At 37.8% G+C, this 18524-nt stretch overlaps 1 protein-coding gene across 1 annotated transcript; it reads left to right on the top strand.

Moving 5' to 3' along the window:
- Positions 1–1633: 1633 nt before the first annotated feature.
- Positions 1634–2575, top strand: LOC114689227 (olfactory receptor 14A2-like). Its single transcript, XM_028863599.1, has one exon. It carries the CDS (start codon positions 1634–1636, stop codon positions 2573–2575), a length of 942 nt encoding a protein of 313 aa, XP_028719432.1.
- The last annotated feature ends 15949 nt before the right edge of the window (positions 2576–18524 follow it).

The following is an 18524-nucleotide window of genomic DNA, read 5'->3' as shown; positions in this document are numbered from 1 at the left end:
AAGTCACAGTATATTAGGAATAGTTGATCTCCACAGAAATCAAACATTGAACATAATAGTGAAAGGTGAGAAAGGAACATAGTAAATATAATTGTATTGAATAGCCTTGTCTTCAGAAGTACTCATAAGAACTCCATGATTAAACAGGGAAAAAACATAAAAACTACTCTGTCAGATTGTGCTCTGGTTTATTATTATCTCAGTCTGATCATACAGTCTCAGCTGTGTCTAGGTAATTACAGTTGACTTTGCTTAGAGAGGCAACACCTGTTTAATTGAAAGGGGAGTGTTATTAGATGCTTTATTTGCTTTGCAAGTTGTTTTATCATTTAGAATACTGATATTTGTTCCTCGTTAATATTGATCACTTCTCATGGGGTCAGCCTCAGGAGTGAGTCACTTGCCTACAATCCTCCACTGTTGAAGCAAGGAAATGAATGATGATTACTTGGTGGTCCTTTATAGTATGGAATACATGATGTAAAATATGGAAGTTCATAAATTGTAAATATCCTGGTTATTTTTTCATCCTTAAAAAGAGATTATACTGGCTTGAGAAAAACACCATGCTTATCCTCCAAGTTGAGCAACAATTTGTCTTAAAGATTAAGAAAATCAAATTCAAAGGAAACTATTGGAGAGATGTAAAGCTTTTCTCTTACCATTAGCTTTCCATTGGGCATTTGCTGTAGTTTTAGGTAAAGTAGTATCTAAAACCCCATTATTATTTTCTTAAGAATTATTGATGAAGATTGTTAAGAGAAAAGTTGACAGAAATGCTCAGCAAATTTATCCAATTTCTATTACCCAAACTGATAGCTATCTAATACAAATGCAATGTTGTGGTTGCAGAGCTAAGTGAAACCCACGTTTTATTTTTAGCTTTTATGTATTTTATTTTTCTGCATTTTCCTTTGCTTATTACTGTGTACTAGTGCACAGTAATTTTGTATTATATGTGGTAATGTACTTACCATATTGAAATATATTTAGACATATCTTTATATCAATCTATCATGCCTCTGTTGTTCAAACATTCAAAATTATTTCTTATAGCTTGCTGAAATAGACTCAGTATTCATAAAAAACAACAAATTAACACTTAAATGGAAACAAGACCTCTCCAAACCACAAAAGTTCTTCCTAGACTAATTATGACTACTTACTTAAAAATAACGGTAATTTATATCACACATTGCTCATGCTACTCAGACTTTATTTTAAAATGGTGAGAGTTAAGATTTTATAGCTCAATTATAGAATGTGGTTAGCATATAGAGAGCCTTAAGGACAATTAAAGGAGAGAGAGAAACAGAGAGACAGAGACAGAGAGACAGAGAGAGTCGGGAAGAAAGTCAGAGAGAAGTGAGCAAGAGAAGGGAGAAGGATGGAAAGACAGACACACTGAGAGAATACAGAGAATACAGAGAGAGAGAGAGAGGGAGAGAGAGAAGGTAAGATTATGAGAGGAAAGGAGAAAGAAATGACGTTTTGGAAATGTATTTGTGCCTTAAGTGTGGTATCTTGACTCCTTTCCACTGAGCATTTCTGTATGTCAGTATTATCATTTGTGTGATGCCAATTTTTAATAACTTTTTTTCTTTACTCTTGAAGAGCCTGAAAAGAATCCAGTATGCCCAATGTCACTGCAATAACTGGATTCATCCTCATGGGGTTCTCTGACATCCATGAGCTACAGACTTTATGTGGAGTGCTCTTCCTAGTGATGTACATGGCAGCTGTAATAAGTAACCTGATCATCATTACTCTCACCACCTTTGATCTGCAGCTTCAAACACCCATGTACTTCTTCTTGAAGAATTTGTCTTTGCTGGATACTCTTTTTGTGTCTGTTCCTATTCCAAATTTCTTTGTCAATAGCCTAACTCACAACAATTCCATTTCCACTCTTGGTTGTGTCTTCCAGGTATTTTTAATGACTTCATTTGTAGCAGGAGAAGTGTTTGTCCTGACTGCCATGTCCTATGACCGCTATGTTGCCATTTGCAGCCCTCTACACTATGATGCCATTATGAATGGTGGCACCTGTGTCCTTATGGCAGGTGTTTCCTGGGCTATTGGGGTAATAATTGGAGTCATATATACAGCTGGCACATTTTCCATGCCCTTCTGTGGTTCCAACATGATTCCGCAGATTTTTTGTGATATTCCCTCATTGCTAAGGATTTCATGCTCCAAAACACTTGTGGTCATTTATTCAAGTCTTGGAATTGGTGTTTATGTGGGTGTATCTTGCTTTATCTGTGTGGTGATCTCTTACTTTTACATTTTCTCCACCGTGCTTAAGATTCCTACTTCTAAAGGTCAGTCCAAAGCATTTTCCACGTGCATCCCCCACCTCACTGTTTTCACTGTTTTCCTTGCTACTGCTTGCTTCGTCTATGTGAAGCTACCCTCCCACATACCATCAGTTACAGACAGGCTTTTTTCTGTGGTCTACACTGTGTTAGCTCCAGTGTTTAATCCTGTGATCTACAGCCTGAAGAACACGGATGTCAAGTGTGCTCTGAAGAGGTTGCAGCAAAATCTCCGCCTAGGGTTTTCATTTCACTGAACACTTTAAAGTATCTGTCAATGATATAAGTGCCTCATGAGTTACAAGCAAATTTTGCCATTTTTGACTTTAGAAAGATAAGGGTAGATATTCATATTTCCCCTAGTAAATAGACACTCAGATTAATGCTGATTTTTTTCTATGTTCAGAAAAATTAGATTATATGAAACTAACATATAAAGCCACAGTACAAGTATCTTTTCTTTTGTGATAAAGTTGTTTTCATTTGAGCAATATATTTTTTCTGAAAGGATTGGTCATTTTCATGGTAAGATTCTATATTTAATCATTTGTTAACTCTTATTGTATTCATTTGCAAAAGTATGAAAATAAATAAACAAATGGAGAAGGCATATGAGCTATAAATGTAAATTCACATATAGTTTCCAAGACAGTCATTCTAGTAGTGAGACAAACAATAGGGAAACCAATGTCAACTGCATGCAAACTACATGTGAAACTACAGCATTAGAACTACAGCTTTGGTGAATGAGAGCTTTCTGGGCTATAGCAAGTTTGACTCCTCTGTGCTCCTATAAATAAGTAATCCCAATAAACCCACTGGTTCATTGGTGGAATTACTTTGGTCTTCCTTTGGTTGTCTATCTTTTGTTTGTTTGGTGTTTTTGTTTGTTTGTTTTGTTTTTCAAGACAGGATTTCTCTGTGTAGTTTTGGTGCTTGTCCTGGATCTCACTATGCAGTCCAGGCTCGCCTTGAACTTGCAGAGATCCATCTGGCTCTGCCTCACAAGTGCTAAGATTAAAGGCTTGTACCACCACTGCCCGACATCTATCTGGTTTGAGTAAGTATTTTTTTGTTTTTTTCTCCATGGGAACAGTTAACGTAACAATAATTCATGTATATCTGTCAGCCAATCTGCAGGTCAGAAAAGTATTACCTATAACTATGTGCAGGTGAATGTTCCCATCACTGTCTAGTGAAGCATATGGAACTGACTATAATTGTGGAAGAAATCACTTTTCTATTAAAGATTTCCTTTGGTGTATTTATTGGAGTCCTAATTACAAAAGACTTTCTTTACCATATATGAAATTTCTTTTGACATTCTATATTTTATCAGAAAAATATCTCTTTTACATATAATTTAGTTTTAATTTCTAGAAAAATATAATACTTTGAATGTATTGTCTCTTTCAATTATATTAACAATGTTTTATAGTCACTGTGACAAAGTCATCAGTCTGAGTTATGAATGGAAGTGATGTCCATCTCCCCTATTATCCTATCCTACATTAACCTCACACATACTGAAACAAATCACTTAACCCTCTTTATCCAAACAAAATACAAAGGGACTCATCATTCTAGGGTGCACCCTGGGATCCTCAAAACCACTGTCAATAACCAAACCCATGAGCAATGTATGGTTTCCTAAAACCTCTGTGTGACACTTGATGACAAGCAAAATTGCATAAGGAAATGTCCCTACTATGCTTGACTCAGCTCCAACTGCTGTCTGTACAAGATTATGGTTGATTGCACATCAACTTAATTTCTTTTTTTATTGAGAATTCTTTTATTCATTTTACATACCAACTACATGTTCCCCCCTCATCCCTCTTCCTGCTCCCCCTGAACCCTTCTCCCAACCCACCACCACCCCCTCCTCCAAGAAGGTAAGGCCTCCCATGGGAAGTCAGCAAAGTCTGGTACATTCAATTGAGGCAGTTCCAAGCCCCTTACCCTGCATCAAGGCTGTGCAAGGTATCCCACCATAAGTAATGGCCTCTAAAAAGACAGCTCATGCACCAGGGACCGATCCTGGTACAACAGCCAGGGCCCCTTAAACAGACCTAGCTACACAAATGCCACACTTATGTAGAGGGTCTAGTCCAGTCCCATGCAGGCTCTACAGTTGTTGGTCTAAAGTTATGAGTTCCCACTAGCTTGGTTTGATTGTCTTCTGTAGATTTCCCCATCAAGATCTTGATTCCCCTAGCTCATATAATTCCTCTTTCCTCTCTTCAACTGGACTCCTGGAGCTCAGCCTGTTGCTTGGCTGTGAATCTCTACATCTGCTTCCATCAGTTACTGGATGAAGGCTCTGTGATGATAGGGTATTCACCAATCTGATTACTGGGGTAGGCTAGTTCAGTGTGTGTGCTTCCCAAGCAATGGCATGAGATCTCAAAGGCTGGGATTAAAGGTGTGTACCACCACTGCCTGACCTCTCTGTCTAATCTAGTGGCTGGCTCTGTCCTCTGATCCTCAGGCAAGTTTATTAGGGTACACAATATATCACCACAGCAGCTACTTCTCCAGCATTGTGTCTGCCTGTATGTTGCCATTCTCCCTCAACATGACGATAAGGGACTAAACCTCTAAAACTTTAAGTAAGTTCCAAATTAATTGTTTTCTTTTATAAGACTTGCTTTGATCATAGTGTCTTTTCACTGCAATAGAATGCTCACTAAAACAGAAGCTAGCACAAGGGAACAGGACATTGCTGTGAAAGGCTTGATCATGTTTTTGTTGCCAGATGTGGATTTTGGATTTTGAATGAGTAAAGCAGATGAATGTCTTAAGCAGTTTTAATGAGCTATACTATTAGAAACATGGTAGGCAATTGTACTGAGATCAATGTAAATAATAATAGCCCATCTCAAGAAGTTTCAGAGGAGAGGAATATTAATAAGTGGCCTAGACATCCTTGTGATATTTTGGCTAAGAATGTGGATACTTTTTGCCTTTATCTGAAAAAAAAATTATCTGAGGCTAAATTGAAGAGGTTTATATTAATGGTGTTGACAGAGGGGATTTTTGAGACAGCCTAATATTGGCTGTCTCATACAGTCAGTCATTGTAGCTGCACTTATGCAGATCTGTAATGAAAAGGAAAAAGCTGAGAAAGGAAATATATACAAAGTAATGTTTGAGGTGAAAAGGAGCACCAGGAAATACAATGGAACTAAGACCATTGCTCAAGGAAATAAAAATTTTAGAGAAGAAGCTGATGCTAAGTGGAATGAAAGGAATGGTGACTTCATGGAAAGAAGCCACCCAGCTAAGTTTCCAACTTGTGAAAATTATTAAAGAAAATTATTGAGGAAACTCTAAGAAAACTTTTAAGGTGTTGAAAATTTATTTGAGCAACGGGGCCACATTTTAGGCCCAGCAACCGGAAGAACTTGACAGCTTTGGCCACATGTTCTGGCTTTAGAATCAAGAGTATAAGGGAAGTGTGGATTCTCATACTGTGGTTAGGAGATCCCTGAGGCCAGCGATGTGTCAGTGGTGTGCCTGCCTAGAGGCTCAGAAGGGTCATTGCATTAAGCTATGAAAGCCAGGCCTAGATTGTATTGAAGACTCCAAGACGTTGGAGATATCAGAGTTGTGGGATACCTGACACCAAGAGCTAGAGACTGGGTATGGAACTACCCCAGAAAAGGAAGTGTGTTTCAGACAAAAAAAAAAAAAGCCAAAAGGTGTTGGAAAGCTGAGAAGACCTTTGATACCAGATATGGAGATGTGGAATTTAGAATTTGCTCTGCTGCTCTTCTGTTATGCTTTGGTCCAGTATTTTCTCATTATGTTTCATCCCCACCCTTTTGAGTGGTAATGTATATTCTGTGCCATTGTGTGTTGGAAACATGTGATCTGCATTTTGATTTGATGGGAGAATTAAAATTAGAAAAATGACATGAGTCTCAGAGACTTTGAATTTCAGAATTTTAAGCAGTTTTGAGAATGTGAAACTGTAAGTATGGACTGAAATTGTACTGAAAAACAATTTTGAATTATGATATTGCTAAAAGCTCATGGGGCCAGGAAATGGAATGCAGTGTTTGTTGAGAGCGTCCACCACAGGGTCATATAGTTAAATGATTAGTTATCAGGGGGTGGCACTATTTGAAAGAGATTAGGAAGTATGGCTTTTTTAGATGAAATGTATTAATGAGGATGGGCTTTAAGGTTTTAAAGTCCTAAGGCAGGCTCAGTGGCTCTCTCTGTTTCCTGAGGATCTGGATGTAGAGCTCTCAGATACATCTCTAGCACTATGTCTGAATGCATGCTACCATTCTAATTGCCATGATAATGTTGAAATAAACCTCTGAAACTGTAAGCAAGCCCCCACTAAATGTTTTCTTGTATAAGAATTGCAGTGATCATGGTAACTATTTACAACAATAGAACAATGTCTAAGACACATGCTAAATCAAAAGGAGGGGTAAGCATGGTGAAAGAATGCATTTATCTCTCTCTGTTTCTTAACCACAAATGCATTGTGATCATCTGCCTCAAGGTGCTGCCAGAGTCTCTTCCCCAACATGATTGACTATATCAGGAAGCCATAGGGGCAAAATAGCAATTACTTCATTAAATTGCTATTTCAAGTGTTTTGTCAGTGTTAAAGGTAACGAATACAGATCACTGATATCAAGAAGTGGGGGCCTTGTTATGATAAACCTTATACCCTCTCAATATCAAGGGCTTTATTTACAGGATGAAAGTTGGAGAATATAAAACTGTAAAATAATAAGAATTCAGAGATTAGTAGGACATTCTGGTGGAAACTTCAGAGGTCAGAATTCTCAGAGAAATGAAAACAGAGGAGATTTGGCTTATAAGTCTTCATGAAGGTAACAAGGGCTCTATTGTTAGTGTAAACTTGATGGGAAAGAATGCTCTTTAGTGTATATTATCTTCTGGAGACATTGTTTTATCAAAATGAGCTTTGGATCTAAAAAAAATCCAGTTTCTATTAATTTTCTATAATATTATTCTCACTTTCAATTATGTTAAGAACATTCTATTGTCATTTTGACAAAGCAGTACTAGCTGGAAATCATGCATGGATCAGGTCAGTGATTAGTTCTCTCATTATCCTATCTCATCCTATCTCATCTTTGTCTAGTACACAATAAGACAAAAAAGTCAATGTATTCTTCTCAATCATTCAGAAATAAAGAGATCAAACTTTCTGCTATCTGATTTGATGATTTCATACTATCCCTATATACACAATCCTAAGCAATACTGAAGCCTCTGCAAATGATTAGAATATTACTTTCTTCTGGTAGAACTTGAGCAGTAAGCACAAATTATGGAAAAGTTGGGCTGACTGTGCCAACTCTTGATTTCATTCACTATTTGTACATTACTTTGGCTACCTCAACTTCAGTGCAAACTAAGAACCTGATTTAGAGCAAAATGAGAGACAAGTAAACATGATCACACTGAAGGTAGCCCTTAAATCCCATCTGCTAACACACAGAAGAAGCAAACTTGCCTTTGAAAACATGAGTCTCTCTTGCAATGTGGCAGACTCTGTCATTTGTTCATTCCTGATGTACTTTCACTTCTTAAATAAACCTCTGCTTACTCACCACTGTGTCTTTCCATAAATTATTGAACCTCATAGTCCTCAATGTTAAAACCTAAAACTTTGACACTATCAGAGAAAACACTTCATGACTAAGATTGCTTTTTCAAATTTATTTTTTCACATTTATCTTAATTCTCTAAAATTTGATGCATGTGTATTGTATTTATATCATTTCCACTACACACGCATTCCATGTTATCCATGCATTTATCTCAAATTCATTTGTTCTGTTTAAAAATTATTGTTGTTTACACACATACACACCACAGCAATAATAATAACAACCCCATTTAACTATTTTTCAGATGTGTTATAAAAGAAAATTGAAAGGAGTTTTCCTGCTGAGTGATATTTAGTGGTGTCCTTCACATACTAAGTTAAAGAATAAAGAGTTCAATACATGACAGAGCAATAAGCTACATCAAAAGAAACCAAGTGTGACTTTCCACATTCATAAATGAGACATAAATAGTTCCTTTGCATCTGCCTTCTGCCTCATTTCAACCTCCCACCAAAATCAAAACCACATTTAAAACAAACAAACAAAAAAACAAACAAAACAAGACAAAAAAGAAAAAAGAGAAGACTCTTGTCATGGAGGCTGTAGTGTGACCTGTTGAGTCGCACAGTTTACCGTTTAGTCCATCTTTACTTGAAAGTGTTCATTGTCTCCAGTCATTGGTCTGGCTTGAGGCCTCTGATTTCTGCTACACCACCAACAGCGGGTTCTCACTGGGGCTCCTCTTGGATATCCTGTTGTTGTCCTATGTTATGGAGATCCTGCTGTTTTGTCCTCTTTAGTTGTTCATAGTTCATAGATTCACTGGATGTTGAGGTGGGCCAACTCATAGCCCTGGTTCAGGGCATTTTTGGTAGCTGGATTGGTCAGCCCACCAGCTTTTCCTCCTTGTCACTACCCAGGTACACTCTCTGGTACTGTCTTAACTAGCTCACCCAATACATTTTTTTTTGTCACATCACCAAGGCCAGCTCTATTGTTTTGCCCAGGCAAGGTGTAGTGCCCTCTCTTTCAAATGCTGTAGGGGAGCGAGGTTAGAGCCAGTTCTTCTGCTCTAACATGCTCAGGGTCAGCTCACCTGCATTCCTGACCACAGGGTCCACTCTAGTGTGCTGTCCAGATAAGGTGCATGCCTGTGGTTAGGGGTAGGACCATCTTTCCTGAGTGTGGGAAACAAGCTCTTGGGTCATCTTTCCTGTTAGAGTACCCAGTGAAGAGCTGGGCCAGGTATCTCAGGAGCAGTGAAGGGTGGGACTGACTCAGTACAGCATGGGTTCAATGAGCTCCTGTGATAAAAACGGGGCGACAGGCCATTTTCACACAAACCAGATGCAGGACCATGAAAGTAGACATGGCCCTTGGCTACAGTACAGCCTGGATGTCACCCACAGCCCCAATGTCAGCACAGGCCACCCAGATCAGTATAGCCATGATGGCAGTATGGCCCTTAGGTACCAGCATGGTCTCCAGTGATTGATCCAAATCTAGGCATCTGCAGAGCCCTCAATGGTAACAGGAGAGATAGACATCACCTCAGACCTTGGCCACTGCCGGGCTGTAGACCTGGCATGGCCCTAGGCAGTGGCCCATTCCCAGATGCTCCATGGCCCCAGGTGGAAGCACCAGCCATGGTGGTGGATGGTAGCACCACACAGATCAGTATGGACCCAGCAGCAGCACAGTTCTTGGTCACTTACATGGTCTTAAGTGGCTGACCTACCGTGATAACCTTCATGACCCTCAGTGGTAACAGGAGCCATGGGCATCAAATCAGACCATGACTGCTGCAGGGCCACATATCCAGACGTGGCACTTTTGGCAGCAGCCTTGGCCCAGATAACACCATGGCCTGAGTGATAGTCAGACCACTAAAATCAGCATGACTCTAGTGGCCACATGGTCCTCAGATACTCTCATGGTCACAAATTGTGGCCCAGACCCTAGGCATCTAAGTGGTCTTTAGTGGCAACATGGGCCACAGACATCAATACAGACCTTGGCTGTGGGAGGATCATGTACCCAGACAGGGTTCTAGGCATCAGCCTGGACCCAGATGTCAGCATGTCCCCAGGTAGCAGTGCAGGGCAATTGGCCCAGCCTGGTTCCCAAGGCAGTGTGGCCCATGAAAACTGATATGACCCTATGTGGTAGCCCAGACCCCTAGCAATGGTGGATTCTTTGATGGTCTCAGGAGCTATAGGCATCAACAAAGACCCTGGCTGGGGCAGGGCTATGAAACTAGACATGGCCCCTGGCCACAGCCCAGGTCTGGATGATGGCATGACCTCTATTGACAGCACTGGCCACCCAAATCAAACTGACCCTTCTAGTAGCAGGATAGCTCTCAGATACTAATGTGGTTAAAGGTTGTGACCCAGATGCTGTGTATCCAAATGGCACTTAGTGGCAAGATGGGCCAGGGACACTAACACAGATCTGGGCCTCCATAGGGCTATGGACCCAGACATGGTCCTTGGCAACATCACAGATCAGGATGTCACCATTGCCCCAGATGGATGCTCAGGCCACCAAGATTGGCATGGCTCCTATGACAGCATGGTCCTCAGATACCAACATGGCCCCCTCAACTGCTCCAGGGACCTAGACCAAGACATAAATTTGAGCATTTCTCATTCATGATAGTTTTATATGCCTTTTACTTTGATGAAACATGTTTTCCTAACTTGTTAAAAATGTGTCATCAAAGTTTTAGAACAAAATGTACTTTAAAACGGATATGAATTAGCTTAAATAAAATAAATGCTTCCAATGAAACACATAACCACATGAAAAATAAAAGGAAAATGATATACATAAATTTTAGGCAAGATCCTTTGGCACATACACTAAGAGTGGGAAGGAGTACAAAGAAATTTTGTTACATGGAAGATTCTTTTTTTTTCTTTTAAAGATTTATTTTTTCATTATGTATACAGTGTTCTGCGCCTGCATATATGGCTGCAGGCCAGAAGAGGGCGCCAGATCTCATTACAGATGGTTGTGAGCCACCATGTGGTTGCTGGGTATTGAACTCAGGACCTTTGGAAGAGCAGTCAGTACTCTTAACCGCTGAGCTATCTCTCCAGCCCTACATGGAAGATTCTTAAAGGGTTGGTGTGATCATAGAAATTTGAAAAGTTAGTTATGCCTACTTTAGGATTGTTCGAGTGAGAACATGTTGGATATTTCTTGGATCTAGAGATTCCTGGAAAGAAAGAAGACAACAGAAAGAAAATATATAAAAGAAGAATGTGATTATTTCATATTAGAATTCTTCTTTCATGACTATGTCAGAAAACATGACAGCAAGTACTTATGGGTGCAGGGGAGGATTCAGTTTGGCTTCTGGTTTCAGTAGGTACTAGTCCAACCTGTTAGGAAAGGCCTTACATCTATAGAGTCTTGTCCAATTTGGAGAGAATTTCCAGTGTCCCTTCACATGCTGGTTGACCAGGTGGCTGACAGCACTAGAACAAGGGCTAGGCTCTAAGCATCAGGAAATTTCCCTACTATTCTCCATCCACAAGCTATTTCTCCTTTTGTAATGAGTCCAAAAAAAAAAATCACACAAACAACTTAACCATCTGGAGACAAAGTGTGAAAACATAAGCATGTGAGTGATACTTTATAAGCAAACCCTAAGAAACAATTTTCATCACAAAGTCTCTAAGAATCATGACATGAACTACATAAAACACGTAGCAAAATGGTTTGTGAACTTGTCAAGTTCACAACAAGTGAAGATCTTCAGTTAAAATTTTCTTTAGTTAACATTTCATTGTAGTCTGTTCATATACACATAGAATTTTATTTCCCTCATGTTATCCACCATCTTCCCTTGTGCTCATTCACTTATTTATCTCTTCCTTTTTCTTTTATTTCGAGTGGTAAGAATATTTTATAAGTATACTTTCAACCAATAATCTGCTCCCTAAGGCCAATTGCATAAAATTAAATTAAAATAATAATGATTTGTGGCCCACTAAAATAGCAAAGACAAGTTAATGTGGAGTGCTTGTGAAGATGTTTATTCTATAGCATGTGGACGAGGCATGCAAACATAGATACAACTGTGAATAATGTGCAGAGAATCATAAATGAAGGCATATGTCCTTAAATAATTTACTATGTCATGTTCTTCAATATTACCAAAGCTCAGAAAGGAAAAATTAGACTGAAGAACAACTGAATTTTTTCAAGTTACAAAAGACAAATGGAACATGGATACTATCCATCAAACCTGACCCTCTCATACATCATTGAAGTATAGAAGTGAGAATAGGATAAAGAACACTTTGTGGTATATATGAAGAACGAGAGAAACATGAAAAGAAACTAAACATACTTATTAGATTAATATTCAACTAGTGTGACCTGAATTCAGAGTTATTGTGGCTAAATATTTTAATGAGCATCTTTCAATATTAGGGTCCAAATAACAAATAAATATTATGATTCATTTTGCTTTTCATGATTACTGATTTGGTGACTGAGCAAAGTTTTTAAAGGCATCATGTGGGAAGGCCAGGCAGTTGTGGTGCACGCCTTTAATCCCAGCACTTGGGAGGCAGAGGCAGGAAGATTGCTATGAGTTCGAGGCTAGCCCAAATCCAAAGTGAGTTCCAGGAAAAGCCCAAAGCTACACAGAGAAACCCTGTCTCAAAAAACAAAAAAAAGCATCATGTGCATTTTACTACCAAATATTTGAATACATTAATATCACAGTCTTTACCTAGTCCCCCAGAGTCAAATTATTAAGATGAAAAGGCATTAGGAATTAGGAATAGTATGGATGTTTTTGTTGGTTAGTGACTTAGAAGCAATAGAATCACCTCAGATACAAACACTTTCAGAGATATTTAACCGAGCTGGGAAGACTCATCTATTTATTGTGGGATATCAAAATGTGAGGGTAAGTGGGGTGAGAGAATTCAACTCTATCTGCTTCTTAACCACAGATGCATTTTGACCATCTACCTCATGAATCTGCCATCATCACTTCCCTAATGTGATAGACTCTATGAGCAAACAATGAGGCAAAAGAGCAATACCTTCATTACATCGTTGTTTTAATTATTTTGTCATAATAGCCTGAAATGTAACTAGCAGAACATTGTAATCAAGAGTGGCTTTCTTGCTAGGATTAATCTGAGTATATGTTTCTTAATATTTGAGAAATTATTTACAGGAGGAAAGTGGGAGAATTTAAAGCCTAAGAATGCATAGATTAAGGGGACCTTTTGGAGGAATTTTCATAGGTCAAAATTTCTAGCAAAATGGATCAGTGGAGACTTCTGAGGCTCTGTATAGGAAACATGGGCTCTATTGGCATCATAAACTTGTCTCAAAGCATTTTTGTTGTACTCTGACAATGGTCCTACATGCAGTCTGCCCATATACTGAAATGTTCAGTCAGTTCAAACGTATTAGACTAAATTCTTTGGTATAGGACCTTAAAGAAAGCATGACATTACACAGTGGTGTGGTTACTACTCAGGGCTTTTAGTCACACATATGGTGAGATCCTTCTGAGAGATAAGAATAGCTTACAAATGGTTAGGAATGATTTTAATGAAATTTAAAGTTGTAAACCATGAAGGTAGACAAAACCTCTTTAGTTCCTTCCAGTATTCAAAAACACCATTTCATACATGGGAAAATAGGAAGGTCCTTTGAGACTAATACACCACCTATGAAATTGTTAACATATTGAAAGAAAAGATGCTCAACTAAGTATGTTTTAGTGATTCCCTACTACAAAATTCCTACTCTGGGACATATTTCTCCATGAACACCATCAAAGGCATAAACAGGGCAGTGAACTGTAGTCCAGGATCCAAGCTGTATGTTAGTTGACAGTAGAAATCACCAGTGTCACAAGTTTGATACACAATAGTTTGCTGGAATGTAGCATAGGAGAATGATTAGTTAAGGGAGACTCAAACCAATGTTCTAGGAAGCTGCAGAGGCCTGATAATATGTGACTAGTTAGTTTAGATTTCCTTCTAGTAAGGTTTGAGAAGGAACTGGGACAGCTAACCTTAGGATATAATGAAACTTCAAGGTGTTTGCAATACCAAGAGCATGGTGTGTCTAACAAGGAAAGCTGCAGGTGTACTGTAGAGCCAGCTCAATGAAGAAGCACATGAGCTACAAGTTGGAGATATGCATGAGTGGGATTGCTCAAGGCTATGGGAATACAGATGATTATTTTATCATAAACCCCAGATTCCAAATACAAACATAAAAGTTTTGTTGTTTTCCACATTTGATTTTAATCTTGCTTTTAAATGTTCTTTCCTTGCTTTTTATTCATTTTTTAAATGAGAATGTTTTGTCTGTGTCATTGAATGTATAAAGTATATAATTTGATTTTTCTTTGACCCCAACAGTTTATTGACAAGATAACAAGTTCTGACCACCATTTCAGTACAGGGAGGGACATGAACAGGTCAGGGTGTGACTGGCACTCTACACACCAGCCAGCAGGGAGCCTTCTAGAGATGGTTAATCAGGGGCACCCCATGGGAGGGCAGGTCCTGATGCAGCTACCGGAAGACCATAGCACACCAGTTCCTCTCCTGGGTCTTGCCAAGGGCACTACACAAGAGATTGCTCTGAGTTTCAAAAGAAAATTGGATCATACACATAAAAATATCAATTTTATTTTAAACTTATGTCTATGTATGCTTATGAAGTCATGAGTACATGTGGTTGAGGATATCAACAGAAGTTGGAACCGGTCATTGGAGCTGGAGTTATGGACTGTTGTGGGTTTCCTAATATGGGTGGTGGGAAACAAACTCGAGTCCTTGACATGAGCAGTACCAGCTTTTAACCACTTAGTCATCTCTCTGAGACCATGGAAAACAGGTGTTTGAACATTATTAGAACTCCTAAGACTTTAGGGATATTTAGACGTGGGATAAACATACTTGTCATTATAAAATTAACATGAGACTTAAAGAACCACTATGTAGCGTTATGATTTAAAAGTAATGCATTTGGGCACCAAGTTGACAAGAAATAGAGTTGAGATGGCTACTGTTCACTATCAATTTGATGAAATATTATTTTGGCTTAGAGACTTAGTGTCTCTGAGCACATTTCCTGTGAGGCTTGACCTTGGTAGGAGGATGTATCCTGGGTGTGGGTGGATCTATTTTCTATATTTAATTCCTGGGCATAAAAACAGAGGCTGGAAAGATTACCATTATAGCTGTATAGCTTGTCATTTTCTGCCTTCTCATTGTTGGTACAGTCTATCCAGTTGTTTCAGGATCCTGAACTATTCATTCTCTGCCATGATGCACTGCACCTGCAAAGCATGAGCTAACCTCAGCCCTTCCTTTCTCATGTTGTCTTCTTTCCCGTATGTTTTGCCACAACCTTGAGAAAAGTAATTAATGCAAGTGGGATTACAAGTGTCTAAATATGATTCCTAATTTTTATATTTTGTAAATTATTTTTACAAGTCTAACATTGCCTCCAACTCTATATTTAGTGCAACTAAGCAAATACATTATTAAATTAATTCTGAGGAAAATATGACCATGTTCTTTTTGACCTGTTCCAATGTATTTCCTGGAAGTGATAACTATCATTTTTAGAAAACAACAATTATTGCAACACTAATTGTCTTTATCTGAGTTCTTAGTAAGACTATCCAGAAAGAATTGCCTCTTGGGACTCCCAAGGAGCAGCAAGTGACTTTAAAAGGTTAGGAATATGTTCATTATATATATATGGATTCAAGTGAATACACATCAAAATTCATAAAAAGATAAAATATTTCCTTGTTGCTCATACTTTCTTTGGATAAGTAATGAATACAGTTTAGCTCAGAATTTCAAGTTTTATAACAACCTCAATATGATATCAATATGATTTCAGAATTTCCCAATGACAGCTACATGTTCTTTTTTTTCTTTCAGGTGATCCAATATTAAACTGAGCTCTTACAGATTTGAAAGAAATTTACCTTCTCAATTTGACCTGCTGGAAAATATAGAGTAACTTCTCTGGAAATGTGAAGAATCTGAATTTTGGTAAAGTACAAATTTCCAATTTCCATTGGTAAAATGTTAAAATATGCTGTTTAAAATATTTTAAAAATATTGTAGATATAGAAGAAATTGGGAAGGTTATAAAGAGCAATGCAAATTAGTAGTGATTTATTCACCTTTGTATCTCAATTTGCCTTCTTTCTGATTTTCCACAGCCTGAGAATTATAATATTCTGGCAAGTGTCTATAATCTCTCCCCAGTAGAACAAATTTTTTACTGTGTACACAGATAGCTTTTCTGTAAATATTCCAGAGAGAATTAATCTCATGTTGCATTAGAGAGGTGCTTTCCTATATGCCATCTCTACAGGACTTTGTCCTATACACTTGTCCCTGCAACATGGGTGGAATTGCCTTAAGCTTAAGCAGCCAACTGATTGCTTAAACAGATCGTGATCTTTTATTTCAATAAATCATGCCATTTGAAGACTTCTTGTTGTTTAGTAAAATATTTGTACATGCTGTACATACTTAACTTTGCCCAATCTAGTGGAGAAGATGCCCCTGTACCCTATATATTACTCTCAATCATTTATTCATGGCACATACACACACACACACACAGAGAGAGAGAGAGAGAGAGAGAAGAGAGAGAGAAGAGAGAGAGAGAGAGAGACAGAGAGACAGAGACAGAGAGAGACAGAGAGAGAGAGAGACTTGCCTACTTGTATTTCAATGAATAATAGAATTATCTAAATAATGTTGACCTAGTAACCAAATAATATAATTTGAACATACAGCACTTGACTTGTATCAGGACATACCAGATAATGTTGAAAAGTGAAATTTCAACAATATAACATTATAAAAATACTCAAGAAAATGAGGGAATATTTGGTTGGAGTTTCTTTAAAGGAAACTTATACAATCTGAATCCTGGGTTTTGAACATTATAGCACATTAGGAGAATCTGATCTGACAGAAATCAATTGCTAAATATAAAAGGGAATGTTAGGAAAGGGATTTAGCAAATATAACTATATTGGATAGCCTTGTATTCTGAAACATTGACAAGAACTCCAAGATTAAACAGGGAAAGTACATAATAACTGCCGGGTCAGGCTGTGGTCAGGTTGATTCTTATCTCAGTCTGATCACAGTGTCTCAACAGTGTCCAGGTAATTACAGTTGACTCTGTTTAGAGAGGCAATCCCTGTTTAACCTAAAGAGAAATGTCAGGATGAGCAGTATTGATTTGCTTTCTTGGCTGTATACATGCCAGAGGTTTTATTTGGAAGATTTGATATTTCTTCCCAGTTTGGTTAATACTCCTTCTTCTAGGTCAGTTTCATGAGTGAGTCATCTGCCTACAGTCCTCCACTGTTCAAGAAAGGTTTTAAGGAAAAAAGACTTCCTCGTGATCCTTTGTACATGATGTAAAAGATGCTGATAATAAATTGGAAACATCCTAGTTAATTTATCTTTTTTTCAACCTTTAAGGGACAGCACTACTGGCTAGAGGTAGACACAGTACTTGTCCTCATAGTTGAGCATCAGTTTCTCTGAATGTCTTATACATTCAAATGCAAAATAATTTGTGGTAGAGATGATAAGCTTTTATCTGACCCTTTGCATTCCACTGCACATTTTCAGTGGTTTAAGGTAAAGCATTATCTAAATCTAAGTTATAATTTTCTGAAATTTCTTGATGAAAACTGTTAAGAAAGAGTAGACAAAAATTTTCAGTAAAATGGTCAAATTTTGTTTTTCAAACTCATAGCCATCTAATATAAATCCAAGTTTGTGTCTATAAAATTAAAAGTAACCATTTCATTATATTTTTAACTTTCATGTATTTATTTTTTCTTCATTTTGTTTATGCATATTGATGCATAGAAATTGTATATTATATGGGGTAATATGATCTTTTGATATGTATGTAATTATCATATTGAGGTAATTTTTAGATATATCTTTAAAACTATCATGACACTGTCATTCAAATATTCAAAATCCTTTCCTATTGCCTAATGATATATTCATAAATAATAAGTTATGACACTTAAATGGAAACAAGACCTTCCTAAACCCATGAAAATATCTCCCTAAAATATGACCATAGACTTAAAATTATACCCTAATTTATAGCACGTATTTTTATGCTACTCAGAAGAGTTAAGGTTCCATAACTGAATCATAATAGAAAATCTAGTTTTCTAGTTTGCATGTATAGAGCCTTAAGGACAATCCAAGACTGAAGAGAGAGAGAGAGAGAGAGAGAGAGAGAGAGAGAGAGAGAGAGAGAGAGAGAGAGAGAGAGAGAGACGGGAGTCAGGGAGGAGAGAAAGGCTGAGAGATATACACAAAAACAATAGGGAGAGAAAGAGAGGTCAAGAGTCTGAGAAGAAAGGAGAAAGAAATGAGATTATTTTTGAATATAGGTTTGCAACTTACATGTACATTCTTGAATTCTTTCCCATTGAGCATTTCTGTCATCGGTGTTATTACTTAGGGTGATGATCATATTTATTCATTTTTTTTTCTTTCCTGATGACAGAACCTGAAAAGATCCCAGT

This window comes from Peromyscus leucopus, chromosome 1 (genome assembly GCF_004664715.2).
Source record: "Peromyscus leucopus breed LL Stock chromosome 1, UCI_PerLeu_2.1, whole genome shotgun sequence".
NCBI classification, from domain to species: domain Eukaryota; kingdom Metazoa; phylum Chordata; class Mammalia; order Rodentia; family Cricetidae; genus Peromyscus; species Peromyscus leucopus.
The sequence above is the reverse complement of the archived record's forward strand: the minus strand, read 5'-3'. Positions and strand labels throughout refer to the sequence as shown.